The sequence below is a fragment of the Monomorium pharaonis genome, chromosome 3, assembly GCF_013373865.1.
Source record: "Monomorium pharaonis isolate MP-MQ-018 chromosome 3, ASM1337386v2, whole genome shotgun sequence".
Lineage (NCBI taxonomy): Eukaryota > Metazoa > Arthropoda > Insecta > Hymenoptera > Formicidae > Monomorium > Monomorium pharaonis.
This window is the reverse complement of record NC_050469.1, coordinates 10,060,239-10,085,710: the sequence shown is the minus strand read 5'-3', so window position 1 is coordinate 10,085,710 and position 25,472 is coordinate 10,060,239. Positions and strand designations below refer to the sequence as shown.

Genomic DNA, 25,472 nt, shown 5'->3' with positions numbered 1-25,472 from the left:
GGCGCCCACCCCGGGAAGAAGGGCTTTCTCGTTTCGCTCTCACCTCCCTTTTGCCTGGAACGAAATAAATTGGGTTTACCGAGGAGGAGACGTCTCGTTGCTTCCTCCTGTCTGCGGACGACGCTGTACGGATTTACTGGTAACGTTGCCGACTTTATACGGTCTTGCGCTTCTCCCCGTGTCACACCGATGAGATAATTACGCATCCTTCAGTAGTTACACACCGGCATCTTCTACGCGAGTGCGCCCACTGCGCAATAATTTCCAATTTCACCGTCTGACATCGAAACTTCTTAATAATCTTGTCGATCGTCGTCCTTAAAAATCATAGTTGCCTTATTTTGGGTGACAACTTATTGCTTTAGCTGCAACATTATAAAAGAGAGAGAAGAATTGAATCAATTAATGTTGACTAATTGAATCAGTATCATTTTCAAGCTCGCTCGCTACGTTAGGAGGACGCGTGCTCTTGCGTTTCTTTACTTTTTTATTCCAGCTCTATCTCTCTTCTCGTTTTACACCGTTTCGCAGAAGGGGATTCACGCGATAACGCCCGGCGATTCGATTTGATCCGAGGCGGTGTGAAAGTGACGGCCGTCCGCCTCTTTCTCTCGCATCCAGCGCGCAGCGCTTTGTAGGTCGCGCCGTACCCCGGCTACCCCTTTCGAGAGCGACGGTTTAAAGCGTATTAATTAACCCTTTATTAGACCCGGGCGAAAACCGCCGCGCGCTGGCGCGAGATGAGCCTTGATTCAGGGGGGTGCTACCAGCGCGTCTGGATTCGCCCTGGGTGTCGTTCAGTATTTATGAAAAGCTTCCAGAATATTTCTAGCCGCCGCTCTCGTGCGCCTTCTCACTACTTAATTCGCGATAAACTCATGATAAACTAAACTTTCTTGTTGCTGCAACATTTATGAGTACGACGTCATTGCAGGATTAGCTTTTCCAACGCATCTAAAATGAAAATTTTTATTTACTGAAACACGAGGAGTTATAGTAAGAATACTTCTCTTTTTTGCTTCTTCCAAAATTTTTTACTCTTAAAATTCCTGGGATCTCTATATTTACGACAAGGAATATTTTATTGACTATGAGATGTTTCTATTGAATTTACCCTTGCTGTTTCCAGATTTAGATAAATTATAAACTTACAGTGCAAATTTCATTTTTATAACTTTCTTTTAATCGAGTTTTAATTTATTTTATCAGTTTTTAAGCTTGTCGATATATCGATGCATCAAGGCATTAGATATTTTGATATCTTTAGCGAGGAAAACTTTTAACGGTCCTTTCATGTGAATGCGTTCTATTTTCAATTGAAATTGACGTTCCTTGCGATCGTCATTATCTGTTTACCTCGCCGTCCGGACAATCCCAAGTAGAAAGTCATGAAAAAGGAGAAAGGGAGAAAAAAAGCGGCGCCCCGCGACAGAGAAGTTTGAAGGAGGGAGAGAAGGAAAGAGAGGGCCGTTTGTCTGTCGAATAGTCCACATATATTGCTCGTAACGTAGCTCGCGCTCTCTCTTCTTGCCTGGTGAGAGGCGAGTGTGCTCAATTTGCCACGTCGAGGGTCGCAGGACCCGGTGTACCTACGCGACGGTGGGTGGGAGGGGTTAGCAGGATGGCAGAGTCGTTGGAGGGTGTACGGGTCCCTTAGAGGGACGTAGGACGAGGTCGTCGGAGATGTAGAGCCTCGGGTGGCACGATGTACGACGGGATCGAGATGAGATTGTCCCGCTAGGCTTCTCCGTCTCGCTTCTACCGTGCTCACAAACCACCCTTTACCCTTAACGGCCTTCTTCTTCGATAAACTCTTTACACGGCACGAGTCATCGGTGCCTTACTGCTTTCGGGATCATCGTAAAAGACGTGGTTTTTTTTTAAAGCAACGAGAGCCTATTATAGCTTAGGTTGTATATTTTATTGATTCTTGTATATTTTACCGACGTAATATGTCTAACTAAAACATTTTTGACGTCATTTAATTATTAAATAAAAATATAATGTATTATTATGGATTTAAAATTATGTAGAATTATTTTTGTTCTCTTATAACATCGAAATGTCAAATGGTAGATTAACATTATAAAAATGTTATATTAGTTATTAATTTTGCAATAATAATTTAAGCGTGATGTTTTTCCAAGATTCGAAAATTGAATACACCAGCGCAGTTTAAGAAAAGTGCACGAAGAGTGGTTTGAACGCGTGGAGGGGAAGGGTTATTGGTCCAGGATCATAAGCGATGTCTTGGCTCAGTCAGAAGACGCAACGTGCATTTGATAGCCCTATCCTGGGGCAAAGACCCGTTGGTAGGCAAGGGTGGAGGCTGATTTTCGGGCGCAAACTCGAGTAAGAGGCGACTGAGGAGTAACACAGTGGGAAGGAGTACAGGGGGAGTGTAGGAGGGAGGAGGATTCACGAGATGAGTTTAGACACACGTGGAGACTTAGACGAGACGGGACGAGACGAGACAATGCGGATATTGGACCGGGGAAATATGGAGGCAAAGTAAGACGAGTTGTCGATAGCGAGAGAAGACGGCGACGAAGATGGCGACGGCGCAAGATAACGCCGGTAGACAAACTTTCGGGGTGAGGTGGTATCCTTGGCAGTTATCAGAGCCCGCCGCAAAGGTAAACGTAAGCCCTTAGTTTGAAAGCCCGCTCCCCTGAAGAGTGTCTTGTCATAGGATAGGTAAGGTAACAAGCGGCAAAGTATCGATGTTGATACTTGAGATTGCGGATTATCAGTAGAATATCATATGCTCTATCAAACGTAAGACATTGTTGTTCAAATGAATTTGTTTACGTAATCTTTTAGAATCAATGATTTTTTTTGTAAATAACTGTAAAACATGAGACAGAATGATTGAGAATGGGTGAGAGTAATCGAATCGCGTAGAGCGCGATTTTGGCTTTTTTGTGCCAGTTTTTTTTTTCCGGGCTTGTGCCGATACAGATTTGTATCCATCGTAGTCGGCAATTTCAAATACGATCGCTAAAAGCGCGTTCCGGATTTCTTTATTTTGGGAGCTAGTGTCATTGAGACGGACGGGTGCACCATGAAACAAAGGATCGAGCTCAATCGTGCGAGACTCCCGGGGGTGATCCGTGGATCGATTTTCCGGGCCGCAAGAAGTCGAGGAAGGCTGGAGGAGGAAAAAAGGAAAGGGAGCTATCTTCCTGCAGGCTCACGGGGGCATTCGTCGAACGTTTTGCGACGGGTTAGTCGAGCTCGCTCACTGCAGGAGCGAAAGTAGGACCTGTTTAATGGAGCTCGAACCATTCTGGAAATTTGATCGGCGAGAACAGCCAGCCAGCCGTTCTTCCGTGCTCCCTCTATATCCTTCTGCCGTCGTCTTCTTTCGTTCTTACTCGCTCTTTTTCTTCGCTTACTTCAAAACCAAGCTCTTTCTTCGTCTCTCGCATTCCACTCCGGATTCGAGTTGCTTTTCCAACTTTGATTTGATTTCCGTGTCCTTCTGTTCTCTTCCTTGATTCTGTGCCCGATGCAACGGTTGAGAGCAGTGATTTTAGAGAATCTCTGAGCGTATGATATTGTCATTTAGGTTTGTGTCTTAGTGCATTAGAAAATGGACAGCTTCGTTAATTTTGCATTAAAGATATGAAAAAAATTATTAATATTAATCTAGTAATATTAATAATGTTATGAATATAATAAACAATGCTTACCCTTTATTAGAGAGTCAATTTATATAAAGTATTGTGACATTAGATAACTATAAAAAAGAGAAAAAAATAGTTTTTTTCTTGTCGTTTAGGTTTTTATTGTCGTCAGCGTAGGTTTGTGCTTTGTTTGATTTTGACCGAATAGTGACGAACGTAAAGAACGGAAGAGGGACAAAAGCGAATCAGAGATAAGGCCTGAACTGGCGTCGGCAGTTTTGAAAATTTACTGTCTCCTCGCTTGGTGACCAGGGAGATGTAACGCTTTCTGTTTGCATGTAAAGTATCGCCAGTCGACTGACCATGGGCGCCATTGTACCGAACGTACCAATGTAGATGTATACAGGGCACTGCTGTGCTCTCTTCGTCGGGAAAACGATACGAACTCCGGCAGGAAGTGACGTGCTCGCGAAATGGAGTGAAAATTCTACCGGCAGGAAAAAGCCACGGGTAGCATTGCAGAGGGAACCGTTACGTAGAATCGTGCTCTTTATTTACGAATTATTTGACCCATTTGGAATCATTTTCTTTTTAATACAAATATGATTAATACGCTACGTTTTCAATATCTTAATTTCACATCTGTTGATTTCTTTGCAGATTTACTTTTATTTTTTGTTGGATTTGTGCTAAAATTTAATAAGCATTTATCGTTAAATTTCTTTAGTTCTTGTATTACTCGTACTTTTGTAAATGCGTACTTATAGAGTATCCGTACATGGGAAAATGTGATTAGGACAAATTCCATAGAAGGTTTATATCTTGAAGTCGGCTTGTTTGCTCGGTCATTCTCCGCGCATCCATCTTTAGGTGACCCTGTCCACGGAGGACCTTGCGGAGAAGGACCCTTCGTGGCCATTACTCGGCTAGCAAACACACTTCGACCGTCCTTCCATTCTGTCGTACGTACCCCAAACCCTCTGTATCGGCGGGAGATTTCTATTTAAATGAGAATCCATTAGAATCTCGAGGCAGACGCGAGCGCGGCATCGACTCGAGAAGTTTGCTTCTACCGGATGCTAATCAGCGTTTCCTGTTGGAGACAGTGTTCAGCCTAGCCTCGTCTTTTAAAGAAAAATGACTTCCTTTCCAACATTTGCGTCAAATTATTTTGAAATACACAAACTGAAATTTATTTTAATCTTTGACGGAACGCAGACTTATCTATATATTCTTCGATGATTCTTTAAATTCTGAGAATTGAAACACATTTTCTAAATAACAGTGTTTTTTGCGAACCAATTATTAGTAAAAAATAGTAAGAATTCATTTATAAAGATCAATTTATTCTATTATAACATACTGAAATATGACATAAGAAACGTTAATTGTTGTACTATGTCTACGCGTTATTAAAATTTTAATTGTGGTCATCAAAGAGATAAATTCCTACGTACTGATTGTGGAAGCTCCGCTGAATCGTTAAAGCTCTCGTCGCAAGCTTAATCCTAATGCAACCCTGCCCTTTCCCGAAATTAGCGCTAATACGCATTCAAAGTGTCCATGGATTCAAACGCGGCACGTGTGAATGCAAACGCGGTCTTCAGGGCGTAACGACGGTAAGCAAGCGTGTACCCACGTTTGTCCCGCATAGCTGTGACGCGGGAGGCCCGCACCTATTTACGTGCTTCAGTATTGGCAACCGTCATTAAGAGGCAGCATCGGACGGAGAACGCGCGCGATGGATAAGAACGGGACGGGACATATAGAAATGACAAAGCCGCTCGTTAGGCCCTCCGAGGGTCCTCACGAGCGGTGCCGAGGGTGAGAACGTGCTTAGACCTCGATCCATCCCTTCGACCTCTGCCTTTCCACCCATTCCGCCTCGTCCCGTTTCCATCCTGGCTCGCTCCGTCGCGTATTCTTGAACACCCTTTTCGCAATGGTCACTTGTGGGTCTCGAGAAGGAAGCTCTAAAAACGGCTTCTGACCATTGACGGTCATCGGAGCGGAATAAGAATTTTGTTATCGCGTTTCTCAAATATTTGTGAGCACCAAATGGCCTGCGTCTTCGGTCGAGATTGTCTGGGAACGTGAAAATTCCTTAGAAAGGGATTGTCGCGATGATTAAGTAATACAAATTGATTTCCTTTCTCACGATGCAAAAATGCACATTTGTTTCATCTGTTTGTATATATATTTATGCGAAATATAGTTAAAAAATTAGTGCATATTAAGAGGATATTTGAATTCTAAATGAATATTGGAGGTTGCTGATTAGTGTGACTGTTTGTTGGAACAAATTTTAGCGTCGGCAGCTGCCAGATGTAGGAAGTGAACTGTCGCGTCGGTAGCAATTACGCGTTGACTACATCTATCTAATGCCGCCTGGCCCGTAAACACTACATCGTCTTCTCTGTTACTGCCTTCCGCCTCTTTGCTCACGGCAGTGTCGCGTTCTACGGGGACGTTTTGGTATAATTACGTTGAGCTTCATTGCGAATTACAACATCTTGACATTAACTAATCAGTATTAATTACGAATGCGGTACATGTTTTATCTAATTTGTTCAAAATATTGCTCGTTTAAAAGCTATTTTATAGCTTTTAAACGGAAATACTTATGTGTTTAGCAGAGAAGGTGGTATAATCTTCCATTTTGTACAAGAGCGTTAATAATCAATATTTTAAAGTAGGAGAATTTAACATTTTTATTCACCAATATATTTTTCACATTCGCAATTTATTTTAAACTCTAAATTAAAAAATAATGACTTAAGACTTATTTATAAAAATGTGACGATATTGTATAACAAATTAAAGAGAAACAGGAATGGTAATGTGCTCTCTTCACTAGATTAAAAAAATTGGTTTTGTTGCAAAAAATATTGTTTTTGTATAACATTATTTTCGTATAAAATTATATGTATATTCGTATAAACATTGTTTTCATATAAAATTATATGTAGTGAAAATAAAGAGAAAATATTGCAGAATATATGTATGTACACATATTTCTTCAGTATATAAATTGCAATATTAGAAATCAATATACATATATGTAGTGTAAACTATAGATACAGCATAATAAATTCAATATAATAATAACCATTCAATAAGTTTATATATAAATCAGATGAATATAATAATACATAATAATAATAATATAATGTTATTATTAATTATATCAACTCTAAAGTAACTTTGCGATTTATTATCTTATAAAGCATTAGTATTACTACTGTGACTGTTACATAATAGCTCAGCATATTTTCTCCGTTGACTACATATTCTTATACACAACCACATGTAACGGAGACATAGACGTACGAGGTCAGCTCTGACGGTTGTTCCAGTTGTCATTAATCTTCAACGTGATCTAGCAGTAGTCTCATGATTTACGGGGCACCTTCCGCGCACCGTTTCTGAAACCGCGACAATGTGACGGAATAGCGGCGGTCGAGAGAAGTCGTCCTCCTCGTCATCGTCGTCCTCGTTCTCGTCGTCCTCGTTCTCGTCGTTGTCGTCGTCGTCGTCGCCGTCCTCGTCGTCATCATCGTTCTCGTCGTCGTCGCAGTCTGCCATGGGAGTTGGCAATCAGTCAGGGTGACGGTCTTGCCGCTGTGAGGTGACCCAGGGTGCCGCGGGTGCGTTCCATCACTTTCTGTCCGTGATGTATGCATGAGGTCGCGGCTGGTGGCAATCGCGCGCGCGGCACACATACCCATGCATATACACATACGACATTCACACAGAGCCGCGCGTTGCTCCCCAAGTAGCCGACTCTTCCACCTCTCGCCTTGCTATTTCCCTATGAATATGTGAATTGAACCGACGGAGTTATATAACGGTGTGCACTCATGGGGGCTCGTACGTTTGCGAGACGCAGGAGTCCCAGTTGCCGTTCCTCTCGGTACAACACTAATATCACGCGGATATGTATCATCGCTTTCGCCGGACGACACGATGGGTCATTGGTCTACGAAAGTAGAGACATTCCGCAACTTCATTTACAAAGTGCGATATATTCGTTCTGAAAGTTCCACGTATATTACACGTTTATACGTGATTTTATTTACGAATATTAACTTTCGTAGTTATCGCTCGATTTATTTCACTTGTTCTTTCTTGCTTAAATATATCGATTACTTTCTATTTAGGTCGAATTCTATTGCTAAATTGTTATCTTCCACGTTAATAATTTTCTGCAGGCTTTAATTTCACGTTGAATAGTCTCTCTGCCGAATTGATTTCATTGTTGCAAACGAGAAAGTCGCGATTCCATTGATATTACTCGAAACGTTGACACAGTATAACGCTAGCGTCATCACACGATCTTATCCCGCGTCCCTTTGGGCTCTGAAGGGCCTAAAGTCCGGAGCCCAAAGGCTTAACAAGTTGCGCGCACTTCGCGTGGCAGGCAGCCCGGCCTACGATGTTACAGAGTGGTAATGGAGTTAATTGCCGGCAGAGGACGAAACTGGGGGCTTACGAGTTGAGATAGCCCGCGCACCTGATACCAACAAATTGCTCGGTTCTTACGTTACCGCGTGATGCAGTGTCGGCTTCCACCGGTCGCTGTATTACGAGGCGTCAGGCAACTGAGTCTTTAATCTCGAAAAGTCGCGCAAGTTAGTCATCGTGATCGTCAGTGTCACTATTTATATAATGACTGTGCAAAATTTAATTTTCCTTACGGGTTTCTCTCGGATAATCTACCTCTTTTTACGATTACATTATAATTATATTATTGATTTAACTTGAATAGTTCTTGATATATTCTTGTGTTGTGGGAAAATCTTAGAAATAATGTAAAATTATTAGTTATATGAAAATTTCTTGACATATCGTTTCCAAAAGAAAATTTCTCTCTAAGTTACAAAAATTAATATTATTTTATAATTAATTTTATTAATAAAATTTGCAATATTTGTAATTTAAATTTTTTACGTGATCTTGATTGCGTACTGAAAGAAAATTTCTGAAAGAATAAGTTAATCTAAATCTTTACAAAGTAAGTATCCAATCTAAATTTGCAGTAGGAAAATGTCATTGTAATTCAAAATACGTTGGTACATAAAAATAATTTCCATATTTGAAAGACAATGCGTAACGTAGTGCATTAATTTTCTTGTTCAAAGATTGCGGAATGACTGACGAAATGATTACGGAAGCGGATATGATTACGCGCGGCGTAATGCGCGGCGCATTACAATTAACAAGTTCACACTAACTTGGTTGGAAGTTTCCAAATTCGAGCGCTACCACGTACGTGCGTGAACGAAGGTCAGATTGCACGGAGGGTTTCGTCATTAGGCACGGATACGTTGATAGTATCTTTCGACCAGGGAGGGGGGGGGGTGAATTCCATGAGGAGGGACTTACTCGTTGACCCGCGCGAGTCCGACGTCGACGGGAGAATGGCTCGCGAAATAGGATAATGTCTCGGCAGGACGTTCCGTCGGCGCTGTGCCGGGGGACGACGACTAGCGCGACACAGAAAAGACATTAGCCGCGAAAGGCAGGCGAGTGGGGCTTAGGGTTTCCGAGGCGATAGGATGATGATGGTGGGACTTCGAGACTCGGTTGCCCGGCTGGAAATGTCTCGGTCTAAGTAAAATTACGAGGATGTTTCGCACGTTTATGTACGCTCCTTTTACGCTGTACCTCGTCATCAAGTGCTGCTCGAGAACATAATTTCTTGCCTTTCACACAGTAGGTAAGGATGACGTGTATATATTTGCACGTGTGTTTTTATGATGGCGACATTTGCTCCCGAGTTTTCGTGTACTCGGATAGGCTTTGCTGGTTCTATTTCGTAATATTATAATTGTACGTTCATTCTCAATATAATGTAGGAAGTGTCCAAAACATCGTCGCTAGACTGTAATTAATATATCAGGTGTAGAGAGACGTGTTAATTAGTCGCAAAACTTTTTGTTAGGGGGCCGCGACGTATTATTTCCAGCAGTCTGCGGTTAGAATTTGATTAACTGTTCGTGCTACACCTTCAGTTATTAACGTCATCGGTTTTGTCGGTTTCAATTAAAAATCAATTTCGTAGGGTCCACTTAATTGGCTCGTTTCGCGCAACGCGACGTTGGATATTACCTTACCACCTAGATACCCTTTTGTCTCGTGGCATCGTCTTATCGGGGCCGTGCAGGATTAATCGCTTATCAGGCTCAAGGCTCACGTGCAGGTTGGGATTTAATCGAAGCAGGAATATTAATTAAATTATACAGTTTGTGGAATTATATAGTCTATTTCTCGAGTCATTGGGATTTACAGGACTGATTAATTTTAATGATAAATAATATATGTTAATATTTAGATTATAAAGACTTAAGAGATTTAGAAAAAAATATAGCTGATTTGTTTATCTGAGCTTAATTTACATCTCTCTATAGAGATGTAAATTAAACTCAGATAAACATAAAATCAATGTCCTCGAAAAGCTTACACTACTTTTTTTTTATTGTAAGTGTTTTCAAAAGCTCTATTTTTAAAAGCAATTAAAGTAATTATTAAGTGAAATTAAATTAGTAATACTATTTGAGATTATTAGTAATATTTGATATATTTGCGGTCTATATTTAATTATTGCATTTCGCGCGTGTTTATAGTATAATAGCTACACAAAGTGCTTGAATAAATCATGGGAAATCACAGGAACGACGTCGCGGTAAGAGCGAAGGTTAGTCTCCAATTAAGCGACTAATGAATATCTACTTTGCTTAAGTCCAGTCTTTCCGATTTCGGAACCCTTTTGAACGAAATAATAGTTACTCGAAATCAGCCGCCATGACCGGCAAGAGTGAGAGAGCTTCATAAGGTACGCTCGCGAATTTGGCGGAAATTGTAATCGGTACGAGTGGAGAGACGGCCTCTCCGACCGCTGGCAAATCAAAGTTTCGCCGGCATTAAATGCTAATGAGAACCGGTCACATAATGGCTCGTGTGTGCAGCCTGACGAACGCTCGAATTAGAGGCGAGAGTTGGTAGCATGAAAGAGGGATATACCTATCCTCTCAGCACCATGGGGTATGGGAATGGATCGAAGGTGAGTTGAGAGGCGAGGAGGCTGGAGAATTCTCTCGCCTGGAAATGCTCGCTGGTCCTTGAGCTGATTAAATTCTTTCCGCCGTGATTGCTGGTCCCTGACGTTTTCATAGGTCGAGGATTCGGTGGGTTCGCCGTGGGCCGAGCTAAAAAAATATCGTGCGTGTATTATTGTTAGCCTTAATTATTTTTAAATACCTTATTATCTCTATGAAAGAGAAAGAGAAAAGTGATACATTACGAGGGTGTACTAAACGAATTTCAAACTTTTTACATCTCCCAATTGCATTAATGTAGGCTCTTTAAAAAAATTTTTCTTCAGTATTTATTTTAATGAGATAGAGTATATGTATAGTGCGTAATTTCAGAGATTTTTGGGGGTCAATTTTTTCGCGATTCTTGTGAAATAAAATTTTAATCTTAATTTGATCCAAAATAACAAAAATACGTTAGTTTAGAAAATGTCTGGATTTTTCCAAAGATGTTTTAGAAAATTTTGAGGAAATTAGTATTTCCTTGGGGACATGTATATGATCCTTCGGAAGTTAATGTATTTCTGATTGCGATTTCTGTATTTACGCGATATACGTGCCGGAGTTCGCTCGAGCCTCGTCGGCCTGACAGAACTTTAAATTCTCGTGCCACCTCGCTTAATCCGCGGCTTAAAGAGCTTAACCCCACGAATACCTCGTCAGGGCCTCCCTCGACGGCAGTCGTCGCGGTGCCAGAGAGCAGGTTTATTAGCGCGCGGATTTCGAAATTCTTTTCATCCCCGGTCGGGACACGGGGCCACCCACGCCGTTTACATAAGCGAGTTCCCCGGATTGCCTTTTTGATATGTAGATAAGGGGGTGGTGCCGCTTTTACGCCGTTTACGCCCCGCCGCGGGTTAAAGAGAAGGCCGGGATCCCGTTCCCAATACCTTGCAACAGCTTCAGTTAGCGTCTGACAGACGTCTTTGCGAAGGCGTCGCGAAAATGTATTCCGACGTGACAATGCGCAATAACCGCGACGATTCCAGCTAAGCATTTGTGAGCAATAAATGTTTGGGGCGAAATAAAAATATCTCAAATTTTTTAAGAAGATTTCTTGATGAAGATAAAGCACTAAATTTTTAACCTTAATCAGCATCGAGAAACAAAATTTGTCATTTTTAAAATAGAAGTACGTAAAAATACGAGGTTTTGTCGATACATTTAAAGTAGTCACACAGCTCGCAGGGCTTTCTCATAATTATGCTTGCGTGGATACGATCCCGTGCAGAATGTCGTAATTTTGATTTCCTCCAAGGAAATCTCTTAGGGCAGACGCGATAATCGACAAGGTTCTGGCGCCGCACGTGAACGTTCGCAGAACGAAGGGCGGGATAGGGTCAAGGAGTTATGGCTGGGTGAGTATGGTCGGAGTATAAACAAATTACACGCGAATGGTTTCTTGACGGTGATTAGCGGTAAATCTTGTTAGGAAAGTCTACGTGAGATTCGGAGCAGCAAATTAATGAGAGCACGCTGCAAAAACGGTTATTCAAGATACGGAAAAAAAGTTTGCGTATCTCTCTCGTTGCTATAGATACAATTAGATTGCACTTATTTTTCTTTTGCAAAACGTTAAAATCGTTACAAGAGAGTGTTGCAAGTGAGAGCTAATTTTTTCGTCGGCATTTGTTCGCCGGCAAGAAGTCGTCACTCGTTAAAGTCCGTCGTTCGACAGAAATAGGGAGCTCAATAAAAGGATAAATGACTGGTTCGCTCACGAAATAGTTCCTCATTGGTGTTGGATTCTCGTGGGACTTAACCGCGGAGAAGCGTGATCAGCTGGCAAGGAAAAGAGAAGAAAGAACGAGCGAGCGGATTGGTGCTTCTCTGTCCCCGCCGCTTCTCAATTATTGGCCCGCTTCACTCTGTATAGAGTCCTTCATTTACTTCCATTATTCAGGATAAACAGATTAGCTTCGTACTTAGCTCCTTTTCAGGCAGCCACATGTGCGTTCACACAATTTTGCGATTTCGCATCATCTTTCTCTATCTGCAATTAGATTTTAGTAATGTCAAGATTTTTTAGCTACAGAAATATTTCTGACATGAGATATTAACACGGCACAGTTAAGACAGTTGTGTAAAAAATAACTTTTATTGTATTTGCTAGAAATTATTTCAACTGTTGCATGTAGAATCACATATTCGCGCGATTCTGCATGATTTTCATTTTGTGCGACTTTTGCAAGCCGATTGCGACAGGTTTCCGCAATTAGAATGGGAGTAACGGGCATCAAAGGCGGCTCATGTGGAAGACGCCAAATTTCATCGGAAGCCACGTGGCGACGAAACGAGAGGTGGACGGTGGAGAGCAGCTCGGTTCGAGTTTGCGAGCTCCAAGCCAAGGGGATTGCCGTATATTAAAGTACTTTTTGGTTCCCCCTTTCGTTACCCCTGCTCCGATCTACACCTCTGGACCTGGCAACCCCTCTGGCATCCGTTATGTCTTGCTTTTTCCTTCTCCTGCAGGATCTCTCATCGTTTCCTCCTCGTTAGCCATTCGGTCCACGAGCAATCGTAAGCTTCATCTAAGCTTGCTGCCTATTTCGTGGTTGCTCATAATACTTGAGCGAACCCTAACTTCTCACCGATGAAACTGCCGATAGTATCTGACATGCATGTGTGATATTTGTATGACGTTGAAAATACTGTGTTTTATTTTGAGAAAAAAAAATTAAAATCAAAATTATATTAGAAGAGAAAAAAGTATAATATATACAAAAAATGAATATTAATAATTAAACTCTGAAATACCTAAAAAATATACAACTTATATTTAACTTTTAATGTGTTATGATTAATTCGAAACGCTAATTGTAGTAGCTCTTTTTTATTGGTTTCCAAGTTAACATAAAAAATAATTAATATGTTTTACAATTCATATATATTTAAATATTTGTTATTTTAAAGGTATTATTAAGGTTATTATTATTATTCTAAAAAAAACCTGTTTAGTACTTACATACTGTTTCATGTAATATTGTTAATATTTTAAAATAACTTTGTATTAAATGTTGAACGACAAATCAAAAAGGAAATTATATTATATGAAAGAACAAAGGCAAATGAAGAGATCGCATCAGCAAGATGCGGGTCTGTGTCTTTGAATGACGAGATCAAAAATTTCGAGATGGAATCACACGAAACGCTAATCCGTGAACCGAGGCAACATCCATCGGAGGGGGTTCCTTTGGTGCCATTAGTCATTAGCGATTCTAAAAGCTCCCAGGGTAGAATATTACGGCGGTAGCCACGGCGGCTTTTACCATACTTCAGCTTTATGTGAGGCTCATTCATCAAAACCCAACAAGCCCAACGGCTTCGTGGGTACGTGGGACGGCAATGGCTCGTACATTGCGGCGAGCTACTTATGATTTGCGATCCTGCAGCGTCAGATATTTTGAAAATAACTGCAGACGAATATACTTTGCTAATATATATTGTAAAATTATTTGCATTCTTTTTGATAAATGTATAATGTATTAGATATTTAAATGCATACATACATATACACTGACAGAAAAATTTTATTACATTTGCGACTAAAATTCGATGTAAAAAAATGGTAATATTTAAAAAGATACAACTCTAATAAATTTAATTCAAGTAATTTAATAAATTTGTCTTGCACATGGCTGCAAGGAATAAATATTAGAAATTAATATATACTAAAAGAAATTGATTAGAGTTTGGATTATAATAATGTAAAGGGAAGTTGTCAGTTCAGATACAAGTTGCACGGCTTCTTTCACGCTTACGTCTCAGGAAATCATCGTGTCGTAGAAAGACGTAGAAAAGGTGAGAAGCTGTCAACTCTGTCACGCGTCCAATGGACCATACAGGCGCCCCATTACTCCGGGGCTCCAGAGAGAAATAATAAAAATGCCATTAGTGTCTCGCTGTCCCATGATGCTCGACGATGTGAGCGTTTCACCCCAGATTTCGGAACGATATATCTCATCCCCTTCGACCACTTTAACGTCTTTGTCACGGACTCTCCCACTTGACGAGGTTAATCCTTCTTTCTGGCCTTCAGCTCTCCTTCTTTTTCTCTTCGGTCTAGCGATCGAAGCCGGACGGCCTTAAAATCCGTTCACGAGCTGGAACGAAAATAATTGCATCGTGATTCTTTCTACTTCTTCGTCTACTCGTCTCTCTCCACCCTCTGTTTTCTTCTGTCGCTCACATACCCTCCTCTTCGATCCAGAGCCGAAAGTATATAAATCCCCAGGCGGGATCGTCGAAAAATAAGATAAAAATCTCATGGCATCCGGGTCGAGTGGGGAAAAACGGCAGAAAAAGGCAAATTTCCGAATAAACACATCCGTGCCTCTTTATGATGGCACTTTGTGAATTCATTGCCCAATGCGGTTATGTGCCGCGCGCATTATTAACTCAACCACCGGAAAATGTCAACGTAGGTAGCTCTTTTCTTATCTCTCTTTACTTTTCTTTATTTTACTACTGCTGGCTCTCATTCTCTTCATCTCGCCGTTTATCTTTATCGTTTTGTCTGACCTCGTGTGACTCGGTAAATCCAATCTAGAAATATCTTTCTCTGATTATCTTCATGAAATATCTTTTGCATTCTACATTATTCTTTATCGTAGAATATCTTTCGGGCTATATTGTGGAAATTATTAAATACATTTTGACAAACATATTAAATATATACAATGTCATTCTTTGTAGTTTTCGTAAAATATTACAAATCTTACAAATATGAAGATATACAAAGAATATAGTGTTCACTCTGTATATTTTATATAAGTTGAGCCGTTCGCTTTAAATATCTGATAATGTTAAGTTCTCTCTTTTAAGAAAACGAAAATCGTGAAATCGGTTTGCGTACGCGCGATCTCGAATAGACGACTCGGCACACGGAGATACGATATCGGATTTCCAAACGTTTTAATCACCGTTTTTCTTTTCCCTGTCGCGATTCTCTTTCTCTCCCACCGACGAGGGGGAGGGAGTCCTTTCGCGGAAAGGAGTTATCACCGAAGGAAACTACGGGCAACCGACGGTTGGCGTAGACCCGGAAAGGGGCTGGAGGCGCCCAGCGGGGGTTAAAACGACCCCCGCAGCCGGGGCTGAAGTCTGAAAGATAAGGTGCCCCTCTCTTCTCTCGGCCTCCTAGATTATGGAATGGCACTTTAATTACACTAATGGGAGAACCAAATGTTAATTACAATTCGAAGTCTAAAAGAGACGATTCGCGGGTCCAAAGAAGAGGAGAAGCTTGGCAAGACGAAGTAAAAGATAGAGACTGTGCGAGGGGGGATGGTCCAGGAAAAGAACGAGATGAGATTTGCCTACGCAGGAGGGTTGCCTTCTGTGATTAGTATTATTTAATTAAAAATGCACAATCTCTCACTATCATTCCTTAGCGTAATGTTACGCGACAAGATTTGAAAACTCGCTGTGGCGATGTCGATTATTTCGTGTCATTACATCAGCATTTATTATGTCGTATCAGCCTGGGAAATCATAATATATGACGTCATTTAAACTGTATCGTGCGAAAATGGCCATGCAAGTATACATGCTCATCGTAACGACATATAATAATTTCCGTATCTTCAGCATGTATAAGTAATTATTTTGTGAAAATATCTTAATTAATAACATTAATCATCAGGCATCAGCTTTCTTTATTGTCCTTACTCTTAAATTTCTCTTTATTAGATTTTTTTTTATGTTATATTTCTTGGAAAAATTTTTGTCTTTTTTAATTAACGTTTCTTAATGTTATAAAAGTGAAATTTTAAATTAAAGTAATTTTATTTTTCTAAATGTTGTTTAATATTCTGAATATTTTTTGTGAAAAAAATGTAGTTATTTAGACGTTTTAGTGAAAAGATTAATGCGGACATGAAAGATAACTTTTTTGTTTTTATATTATTTTATAATTTATATTTAAAAAATTTATTCGTGTTATTAAATTGATAATTTAATGATAATGATGTCAATAAATATTTGTTATCCCTTTTTTAAATGCAGTAAAGAATTTGTTATTGAAAAATACACGCATGAACATGAAAAGGTATATAATATTACACAAGTAATAATTGGCATAAAGATGTAACTATGATTGAATAAGGTTTGACTTTAATAGTTGTGCTTTTCTTATTAATAATTCAATTTATTTTTTGAAAAGATTAGATTTGCTTCATTCTCCCATACAGGCACGCATAAAGAATTTTTCTCGCTTGGATCGAAACCTTCTAATATCAATGCAACAATATTCCGCGAAACAACGACGATGATGATGACGACGGTGACGGCAACGAGTATCGATGCGACGAGAGACGATGCGGGCGTCGGGCGAGTTTCAATTTAAAGTTGGACGAACGTGTCGAGATTTCAATGTACAAAATGCGTATGCTAAACTCTTCGCACCCCTCATGGCGCGCTCCCGCTTCTCTCCGTCTTCTCGGGGCTGAGAGCTCCGACAGCCGGGGCCCTTGACGGGCGTCGGTGGACAAGGTCCACGCCGACGTTGCGACGGCAAAAATCAGCAAGTCTGATCAGTGGCGCCAAGTAGAAAGGGGCGCAAGTAGAATGCCGCTTGTTGTAGCATGCCCGCACGCGGGACGAATGTCCCGCGTGCACTTTGAAGTTCGTGCCCCAAAGGACAAATTACTTTTTCGAGGCGGTCACCCGGCCTTGAAACCCTTACAGAGCGCCCTTAGATCCCTTTAATGATCGCGGCTGCCGATCGAAGGTAATGCATATCAATGGACGGGACGGCGAAACAAACGTCCGATACGTCGATAGTTCCTAATGACTTTCTGAATTTTACTTTTTAAAATGTCTTCCTCCGCGTCGCGGCTCGCCTTTTGAGCACACTCGATGATATTATTACCGTGATTCAAAGGCTCAATATAAACTTTATAACGTTGACCGGAGTTACGGGTGCATCTCAATACAGCTTCAAAGGATATTATTCTTTCGTTGATATACATTCTGTTAGAGAGAGAGAGAGAGATACAGAGAGATTTTTATAATAATATACCTCTTATAATTTAAAATAATTTACGTTATATATTACATATCTCTATGTTATAACATTTTACAGTCTAAAAATTATTATTTATAAAATTGTGTTACCGTTAATTATTGCTCTTATCATTAATATTCTTGTCTATCAAATGTTGAAGAAGCAAACATTTCTTAAAATTTAAAAATACAACATGAGACAAAATTTTGATTTCCAAACTTCAATATTTATTTATTGTTGATCTATTAAAAAACGAACATATCCATATATTTATATTTGAAATATTCACACGTGTGTATATGTCGAGCGCATGTGTATGTATGATGTACTCGATAGGTCGTTCAGAAAGGCGAAATAGAGCGAAAAAGATGCTTCGATAGTAGGATTCTGTCTTAGATCGGCGAGAAGTTTCGCTCCAAGAGTTGGATTACCGCGCGGCTACGGATGGATTTGAAAATTGTGGGGCCCCCAGGCTCCTGGGGAGGACGGTGTAGCAGGGTAGAGCGTGATTGATTTTGCATACGACACAGATTGGACAGGTTTGAGAAATTGGACTGGCTTTCTGCCTGGTTTGGCCTCCACGTCTCTCACTCTTTTTCTTCGTTGCTCTCGCCTCGTTCACTCGTTCTAGCCTTCCTTTTCCATCATTTTCCTTCTTTTGCACTATGATACATTCGGACCCTGCGTTCGTGTACGTTACACGTATGCGTGCATGTAACTCGCATATACTCGGCATATCGCCGTGCGTATTTCTACGCGGGTCGAAGAAGGGTTCTTCCTCCCGTATCTCTTGCAGGGAACGTCGAAGGGGATTGGCCTTGAACGAGCGATTTGTGCGATCTTCGAGGATGTATTTATGAGCATTCTAGCCACCCCCGCCTGAACTTTCATATTACGTTTGCCATTTTAGAGAGTCGGTCTTGCGTGTAGTAAGTTACCGTATACAACGCGCGTACACATTTCTGCTATATTATTTCTTTCTAGTTTCTTTGTTTTAAATATTGTTTGTAATTTTTCATAAATTGTATTACGATATATTTTATAAAATGTGGTATAAATATTTGCGAAAGACATATTTTTATTTTTATTATTAAATCCATTATATAGTCTGCTCAGCTACGAAAGAATACGCGAACCTTTTTGTATATTCTACAAGTCTTTTTATCAAATTATTCACAGGATATTAAATATTTTTTGTTTGCCTTGGCGCAAAATTAAAGAATATTGTATCGACGAATGGAAATTTTTCACGGTAGATAGTAAACGTGCAAAATACGCGTACAACGCGGTACAACGTGTGATCATGCGGGAAGGCTGAGGAGGGATTGTTGAGCCATCCGGGGTCGCTCTCGTCTGGCGTTATCCGCCGACGTCGGAGTGGATAACAGGCCGAACGATTTATTCTAAACCTTTATCCGGGGGCGCCCTCCAAATTTATGAAAGAAGACGCCCGTTTAACCGACTCGCTCAGTCATCCCTCACCGCGGTGGTGAAGCCACCCTTCCCTCGCCTGTCTTCCACGCCTCTCTCCGTTACTCTCACGGAGCTCTATCCCGCTTCGGTTTCTCCCTCGGCTTGGCTCGGCTCTCCCGCTGTGCTCGCATGTCAGCCCTTTATTTTATACCGAAGCGAGTCAGTCCGATTTGGTCCTAATATTAAAGGGGATGTCTTGGCTTCAGCACGTGATCGGGATGCCAAATTTCTCCGATAGGGCCGCGATTCCAGTCCTCACCGAGGACGAACCTCGGACAACTGCGAGTACGCGTTGTGTCTCTTTCCAATAATTATAATTGTGCATGTTAATTAATTGAATTTTGAGGCGACAGTGGTCATTTTATTATTAATTTTAATATTAATTATACGATGTATTACAAGCATGAGAAGTGGAATTTTTTATAAGTACCAATAACATAAAGTATATCACTTTTTGATAATTATGGATATTTATACAAGTGTGTGTGTGTGTGTGTGTGTGTGTGTGTAATAAGTAGACAAAATAGAATAAAAATTATGATGTCTTGTCATACATAAATAGAAAATAAAATATTTGTTCCAATTTCTACTTGCACGCGTCATGATTTATATTTTATCGTTGCGTGTTGAATTAAACATTACGCAAAATTTGTTTCTTTTTTTTTTACATGAAAAATGATATTTTTACGAAATGACATTTCATTTACAATGTCCGGGTAACTATCACAATAATGGATTCGAACGTTGTCGTTTGCTGCTTACGAGTGAATTATTCACTCTTTTTATAATTTAAAATAGCGTACTTAGGTTTGACTTTAGTCACGACACATCTGTCTTCCTATATTATAAAATTCGTTCTTAATATAGTACAAGCAATTAAAGAAATGCTTCGCTTATAAATTAGGATTGACGTCGGAGGAATAATTTCACGTAATTCGTTTCCTTTTGCAGTTATATCTGAGCAAAACACGGCAGGCTGCCTTCTCGGCCGATTTGCAGCAGTCTCTCTCACGAACAGTCAGTCCAACCGCACGCCAACAAGGTAAGTTTTTACATTACTATTTTTGCAACACGCGAACCGTTCTTTCTTCCTTTATTTCTCTTCCTCGCTCTCTCTTTCTCTCTCATATTTTTGTGACCAAATGATTTATCGCGCAATATCATTCGCTAGAATGGTCCTGGCCGGTTTTTCATCATTCTCGCGAAACTTTCGGTGCACGTGCAATTTTATTGCTTAATATCCGAACAATCTATTATATTTTCTTTTCTCGTAAGAAGATGCATCTTGATGCACCAAAGAAATGTTAGGCGTGAAGTTGTCATGAGATCTTTATTTATTACATTATACATTATATGTGATAATAATTAAGATAATTATAAATAAATAAATGTACACACACATATATAGTACATATAAAAGATGGAATCAAAAGTCTCTTTGACTAAGGCATCGATTTTCGTAAATCCACTTTGCTACTGAATTCCGATCTGTATTGTTGGAACCTCAAGAGCCGGTCAAACGCTCGGGTCTAGCGCTTTCAGAAAGGCGAGCGGCGTTCGAGTACTGGAAACAAAAGCCCGGCGTTTCAATTAGGCCCTTTATTAGTTAGCGATAATAGGGCCAGCAGCGGTCGGACCGACACTGGTCTGACCGGATGGCTGGCCTGCGCTTAACCGGAGGTTACGGTGGCTTGTTTGCGCGGATCCGGCTCTCACGATATTAAGGGCTGACTAGGCAGTCTCTCTCTCTCTACCTCCTTGATGTTTAGAATCACCCTTGCCGGCGCTCTCGTGGCCCTTTCCCGAATCCGGGCTGAGAGAAAGCCCGTCGGAATCCTCGCGCCAAACCGGGCCATGCTGATTGATTTTCTTGCGCGTTCTACAAGAGGATAAGCGGAGAAGTCGAGAGACGCGGCTCTCCGAGCGGTGTACGGGTAGAACGTGGAGACGTGCAAGAGCGAGGAGAACCGGGGGCGAAGCGGTCGAGCCGAGAGAAGGAATTTGTCGCTGAGGAGAGCAGGTCGCAGCAGTCGCCTGCGGCGAGCCGCAACGATCCTCTCGTCCCGTCTGTCGCACTTTACCACACGATATCAGAGAGAAAGAGAGAGAGAGAGAGAGAGTGCAGAAAGAGAGAGGAGAGAAGACGAGAGAAAGAGAGAAGGTGAGAGAGCAGCCTGCTACTGCTATTGCTACGGGACCGTTCGAAACTAACTTAGGGCCGCCGAAACTACACTCGCTTCCCGCGCCGCAAAACGAGCGGCACGGCTAACAAGGTGGGCGCACGAAATACATTGGATATTGATTCGGGAGGGAGAGACGACGAGGCGAAGCGCCCTGAGAATATTTCTTGGACATTCAGCACGGCGCGCGACAAATGGCGAGTAAAGAGCCACGCGGCCGAAAGTTGTATCTGCTAATGTTACTTCGTAGCTTGAAGGGCCACAATGTATATCGTGCTTCGCATATATAAATCAATATCGCATAACACGTTGATCAGCTTTTTAAACGGCAGCACAATGTCTTTAGAGTTATAGCATTCTCAAACTGTTTTTAAAAAATAAATTTTAAAATACACCGCAACTACCTTAATTTATTTTCGGAATAAAACCGCGTTTGATTGATCGCGACGATCTATTAACGCGTGTGTCGCAATAATAACTGGCGTTCTTTATATTATCGCGCGCGGCTGTCCACGTGGCCTAGCAAATTGCATTTATGTCACGTCGTCTCGATCCATATAGTCCGCAAAATCGGTTTTAGTGTAAACGAGGAAAGCCAGGCTAAGGGTCTCCGGCTGGGTGGGAAGGTGTGGCGGGAGAATGGCTGTGCGACATCTTGTATTGTCAGATCCCAACGCGACAAATTCATAATTGCGTTAATGCGGGTACGGCGAGGGTTCTTGCCGCAACCACCGCAAGGCGCGCCATGGCGTCTTGCGGCTGTAAGAGAGGACGATATAGCGCACAGAAGGGGGGCGAGAGGAGGGTCGGGCGACGGGTGGCGGTGGAGAGCGGTCCCTTCTGGTACGGGCTCGTTAATCTTCGGAGGATTACGCCAAGGAAGTATCGCCATTGTGCCGGGCGCTCCTCTTCGAGTCGATAATTATTAATTAAATTGGCCGAACGGGCCACTCCGCGATTTATCGACTTATCGAGCCCGCGATTTTGTGGCAATATCGCGTTTTGGAACATTAACAAATTTTTTAACATTTTCCGAATTTATTAACGTAAAAAAGATAACATTTTATATATTAATTGTATTAATATGCACATGATGTTGAGTCTTTCTGTAATAATTATATCTTACTTTTATATTTTTTCTTTTTTTTTTCTCTGCGTATATGATTTGTTTTATTATTATTACAAAAATTAATACATAAAAATTGTTTGATTATAATTTATCATATATTTCGTTTTAGTCAAATGTGTACGGTTAATAAAACGCAGATGCTTTTGCTATATTGCAGACAGAAGAGTTCGTTAATATTTCTCGTACCTTCACCAGGGTTAAACCAATAGTCCTTTTCCAACTGTCGCGCGTCGGAAATGCGTCGAGCGATACTAAATGAAAAGCCGGCCGCGAAAAAGCTCAACTTGTAGGTGCTTCATTTCAGTTGGCCGTGGACAATTGAATCATCGTCAAATCATAGCGGGAGGGTCATCAAATCTGCACGAACGGGCACGAGAGCGCGACGAGAGAGAAAGGGTTGCGCGCCGGCCGGTTGGCTTGGTTGGGGGTAAAAAGGACGGAATTGCGGAGAAGCGGGAGAGAACGGCGACGAACGAACGGGCCGAAATAAAACAGTGATATCGAGGCATTTCACGCACGAGCGAGAGCGTTTAGCAGATTCAACGTGCGTGCCGGCACTCCGCCGTTTCCCTGCCGCGGTGAAACGTCCCTCTCTCGTTTTCCTCCCACCTCGATGGCACTCTCATTCTCTCCATTTCTCTCCCGCTCGCTCCTCTTAGCGCGCTCTTTACCCTTTTCTCTCTTGCTCTATCACCCTCACCACGGGCCTCGCTGAAAAATACTGCTCTTGCTGACACCTGTGGCTTCGACGTTCTACATATGTGCGCACGTAGCACGTCGAGTTGCCACCGTCAACGAGTGGATGAAACCACGAAATTGATAGTAGCTGTCGAAAATTCTCATAAAGTCCATCGAGCGTAATGCCAAGCATAAGCGAGTAACACATGTTATTTCGATTGGCCCGACAAGTATTTAATATATTGAATAATATGTTACAATATAGCTTGAAAATTTTGTTTATGAAAATGATAACTCGATACGTTTTTTGATTTTGTCGTTTATGAAGGACACTTTGTTGCGCTTGAAAACAGCTTGACTCGAAGTCAGAATTTATCGAGATGTTTACGAGAAATTCATTATTGAAGAAAGTAGATAAATATCAAGATTTCGACTTCGATTTTTGTAGCAAAATTTCGTCGCGTTATTTAAATGTTCGAAGCAGGTTATCACTCTAATTCGTTCTACTTTTATACGCTTTGCGACATACTTGTTAAGTAACACAAACCTATTTTGAAGTATTTTGATATGATATTTACAAGATAATTTTTATATATATATTGCAATCTTTTTTTCTAGTTAAAAATATAAATATAATATTTATAGAGTGCAATTGTAAAAACAGATTAAATAGATTAATTGCTAGACTAAAATTAGTTGCTAACAGAAACATTATGTCGGCATTTCTTTCGAATTATTCAAAGTTAATTGTTTCACTATTTTATATTTTGTGCAAAATAATGTATTTTTTTTCCTTTTTATAAAGATTCTGTAATTAATTTATATAATCAGTTCTTCTGCTATAGTATTTATGCAATATAACATATATAGTATTTATATTTGATGATAATCCAACATTTAAAAAAAAATAAAAGATAACAAACGTTATATGCATTTCGGTTGACGCTGATAAGAAAGCGAAGACGAATCCGCAACGCCGAACAATTAATCGATACGGTACGTTACGGAATCGCGAATCTACCACGCTTCGAAAGCGACAAAAGCGCGCGAATAGAGGGGTTGCCTCGTCGCGGGTGACCGACAACGGGTGCGCACACGAGCAACCCCTAACGCGGGCGTGAAATCAGGCGCCGGCCAGGACGTCCGCTCGACTCGGCGGCCGGCGGACAATAAGAATCGATATCTTAATTAACGAACGCCGGTGGGTCCGATGAGCGAACTTCTCGTCGGGCAGAAAGGGGGAGCGAGAAGGGGTATGAAGAGAAGGGGGAAACGGTGGAACGAACGCGCAGGGAGATCCGGACCCGCGTTTTCGATGGGGTAGCAAGGACGCCGTCCTGACCGGAAGCGAGAGTCTGCGGAACCCTGCGGACCTCATTCTACCGGAAGCGCCATTCACGCGGCCCTCTCGCTCTCGTCCGCCTCTTCGCCGATGCGGCCGTTCGTCGTGGTCGTCGTCGTCGCCGCTGTAGTCGCCGACGCTGATATGTTTCTGAATAAACAATACAACTTCCCCACGACCGCAACCCTCAAAAAAGTTTGGTGGTGCCGTTAAAAAAAAAATATCCGCGATTCGATGGCGGCGAACTGAATTTTTTGTAGGATGTTGCTCGTGCTCACGATATTCTGGGACATCTCGGCGATTGGTAGAAAAAGATAACGTAAGCTATATGCCTTTTTTATATCTGTTAAAAAAAGACTTGCTATTTAGTATATTGATCATGTTTTAATTGACAACTGATATTTGGACATATCGATAATAACTAAAAGATTCAATTTAGAGAGAGTTAAATATTTTTATTAAATTTATTAATTATTTTTGTACCTTGTATAAATAATATTTTAGCATGAATTGTGATTGCGGAAAGTGCATGTTTTTTTTTTCGGTATGACGAGCGTCTCTCGTCTATGACGAACTATTCTGGCGGCGCCATATTTCCGGAGATTGAGATAGCTCCGAGAACGTCCGGCTCGATTAATATCGCCGCGAAGGAAACGAGCGAGGTTGGGTAAATTAACGAATTGGAGGGCGCTCTTTCCAAGACGCTTTTACCGCGACTGGTTAATCCGATAAAGTGACAGCTTCGCACGAACCTCTTTTCTTACGCTGACATTCTGCTCAATGGGCTATGACACTAAGTATTCTATATTGACTAATAAACCGCTATTCTGTGGTTTCCCCGCTAAATGAAACTTCTTTGCTTTCTTTTCGCAATAATGCTGCTTTCCGGGTCTTTCTTCGCAATTTCCGGATGCGTAATGTATTGCATTATGTTTTCACGC

The 25,472-nt window shown here is 41.1% G+C and overlaps 1 protein-coding gene across 11 annotated transcripts in view; it reads left to right on the top strand.

The window, feature by feature from the left end:
• LOC105838488 (homeobox protein 5) overlaps nt 1–25,472 on the top strand; it is a 289,536-nt gene that overhangs the window by 152,651 nt on the left and 111,413 nt on the right. For all 11 annotated transcript variants that reach the window (XM_036284302.1, XM_036284303.1, XM_036284301.1 and 8 more), the window contains one exon: nt 20,154–20,244. In XM_036284302.1, coding sequence (XP_036140195.1) covers nt 20,154–20,244 — 91 coding nt within the window. The remainder of the gene's footprint in view (nt 1–20,153; nt 20,245–25,472) is intronic.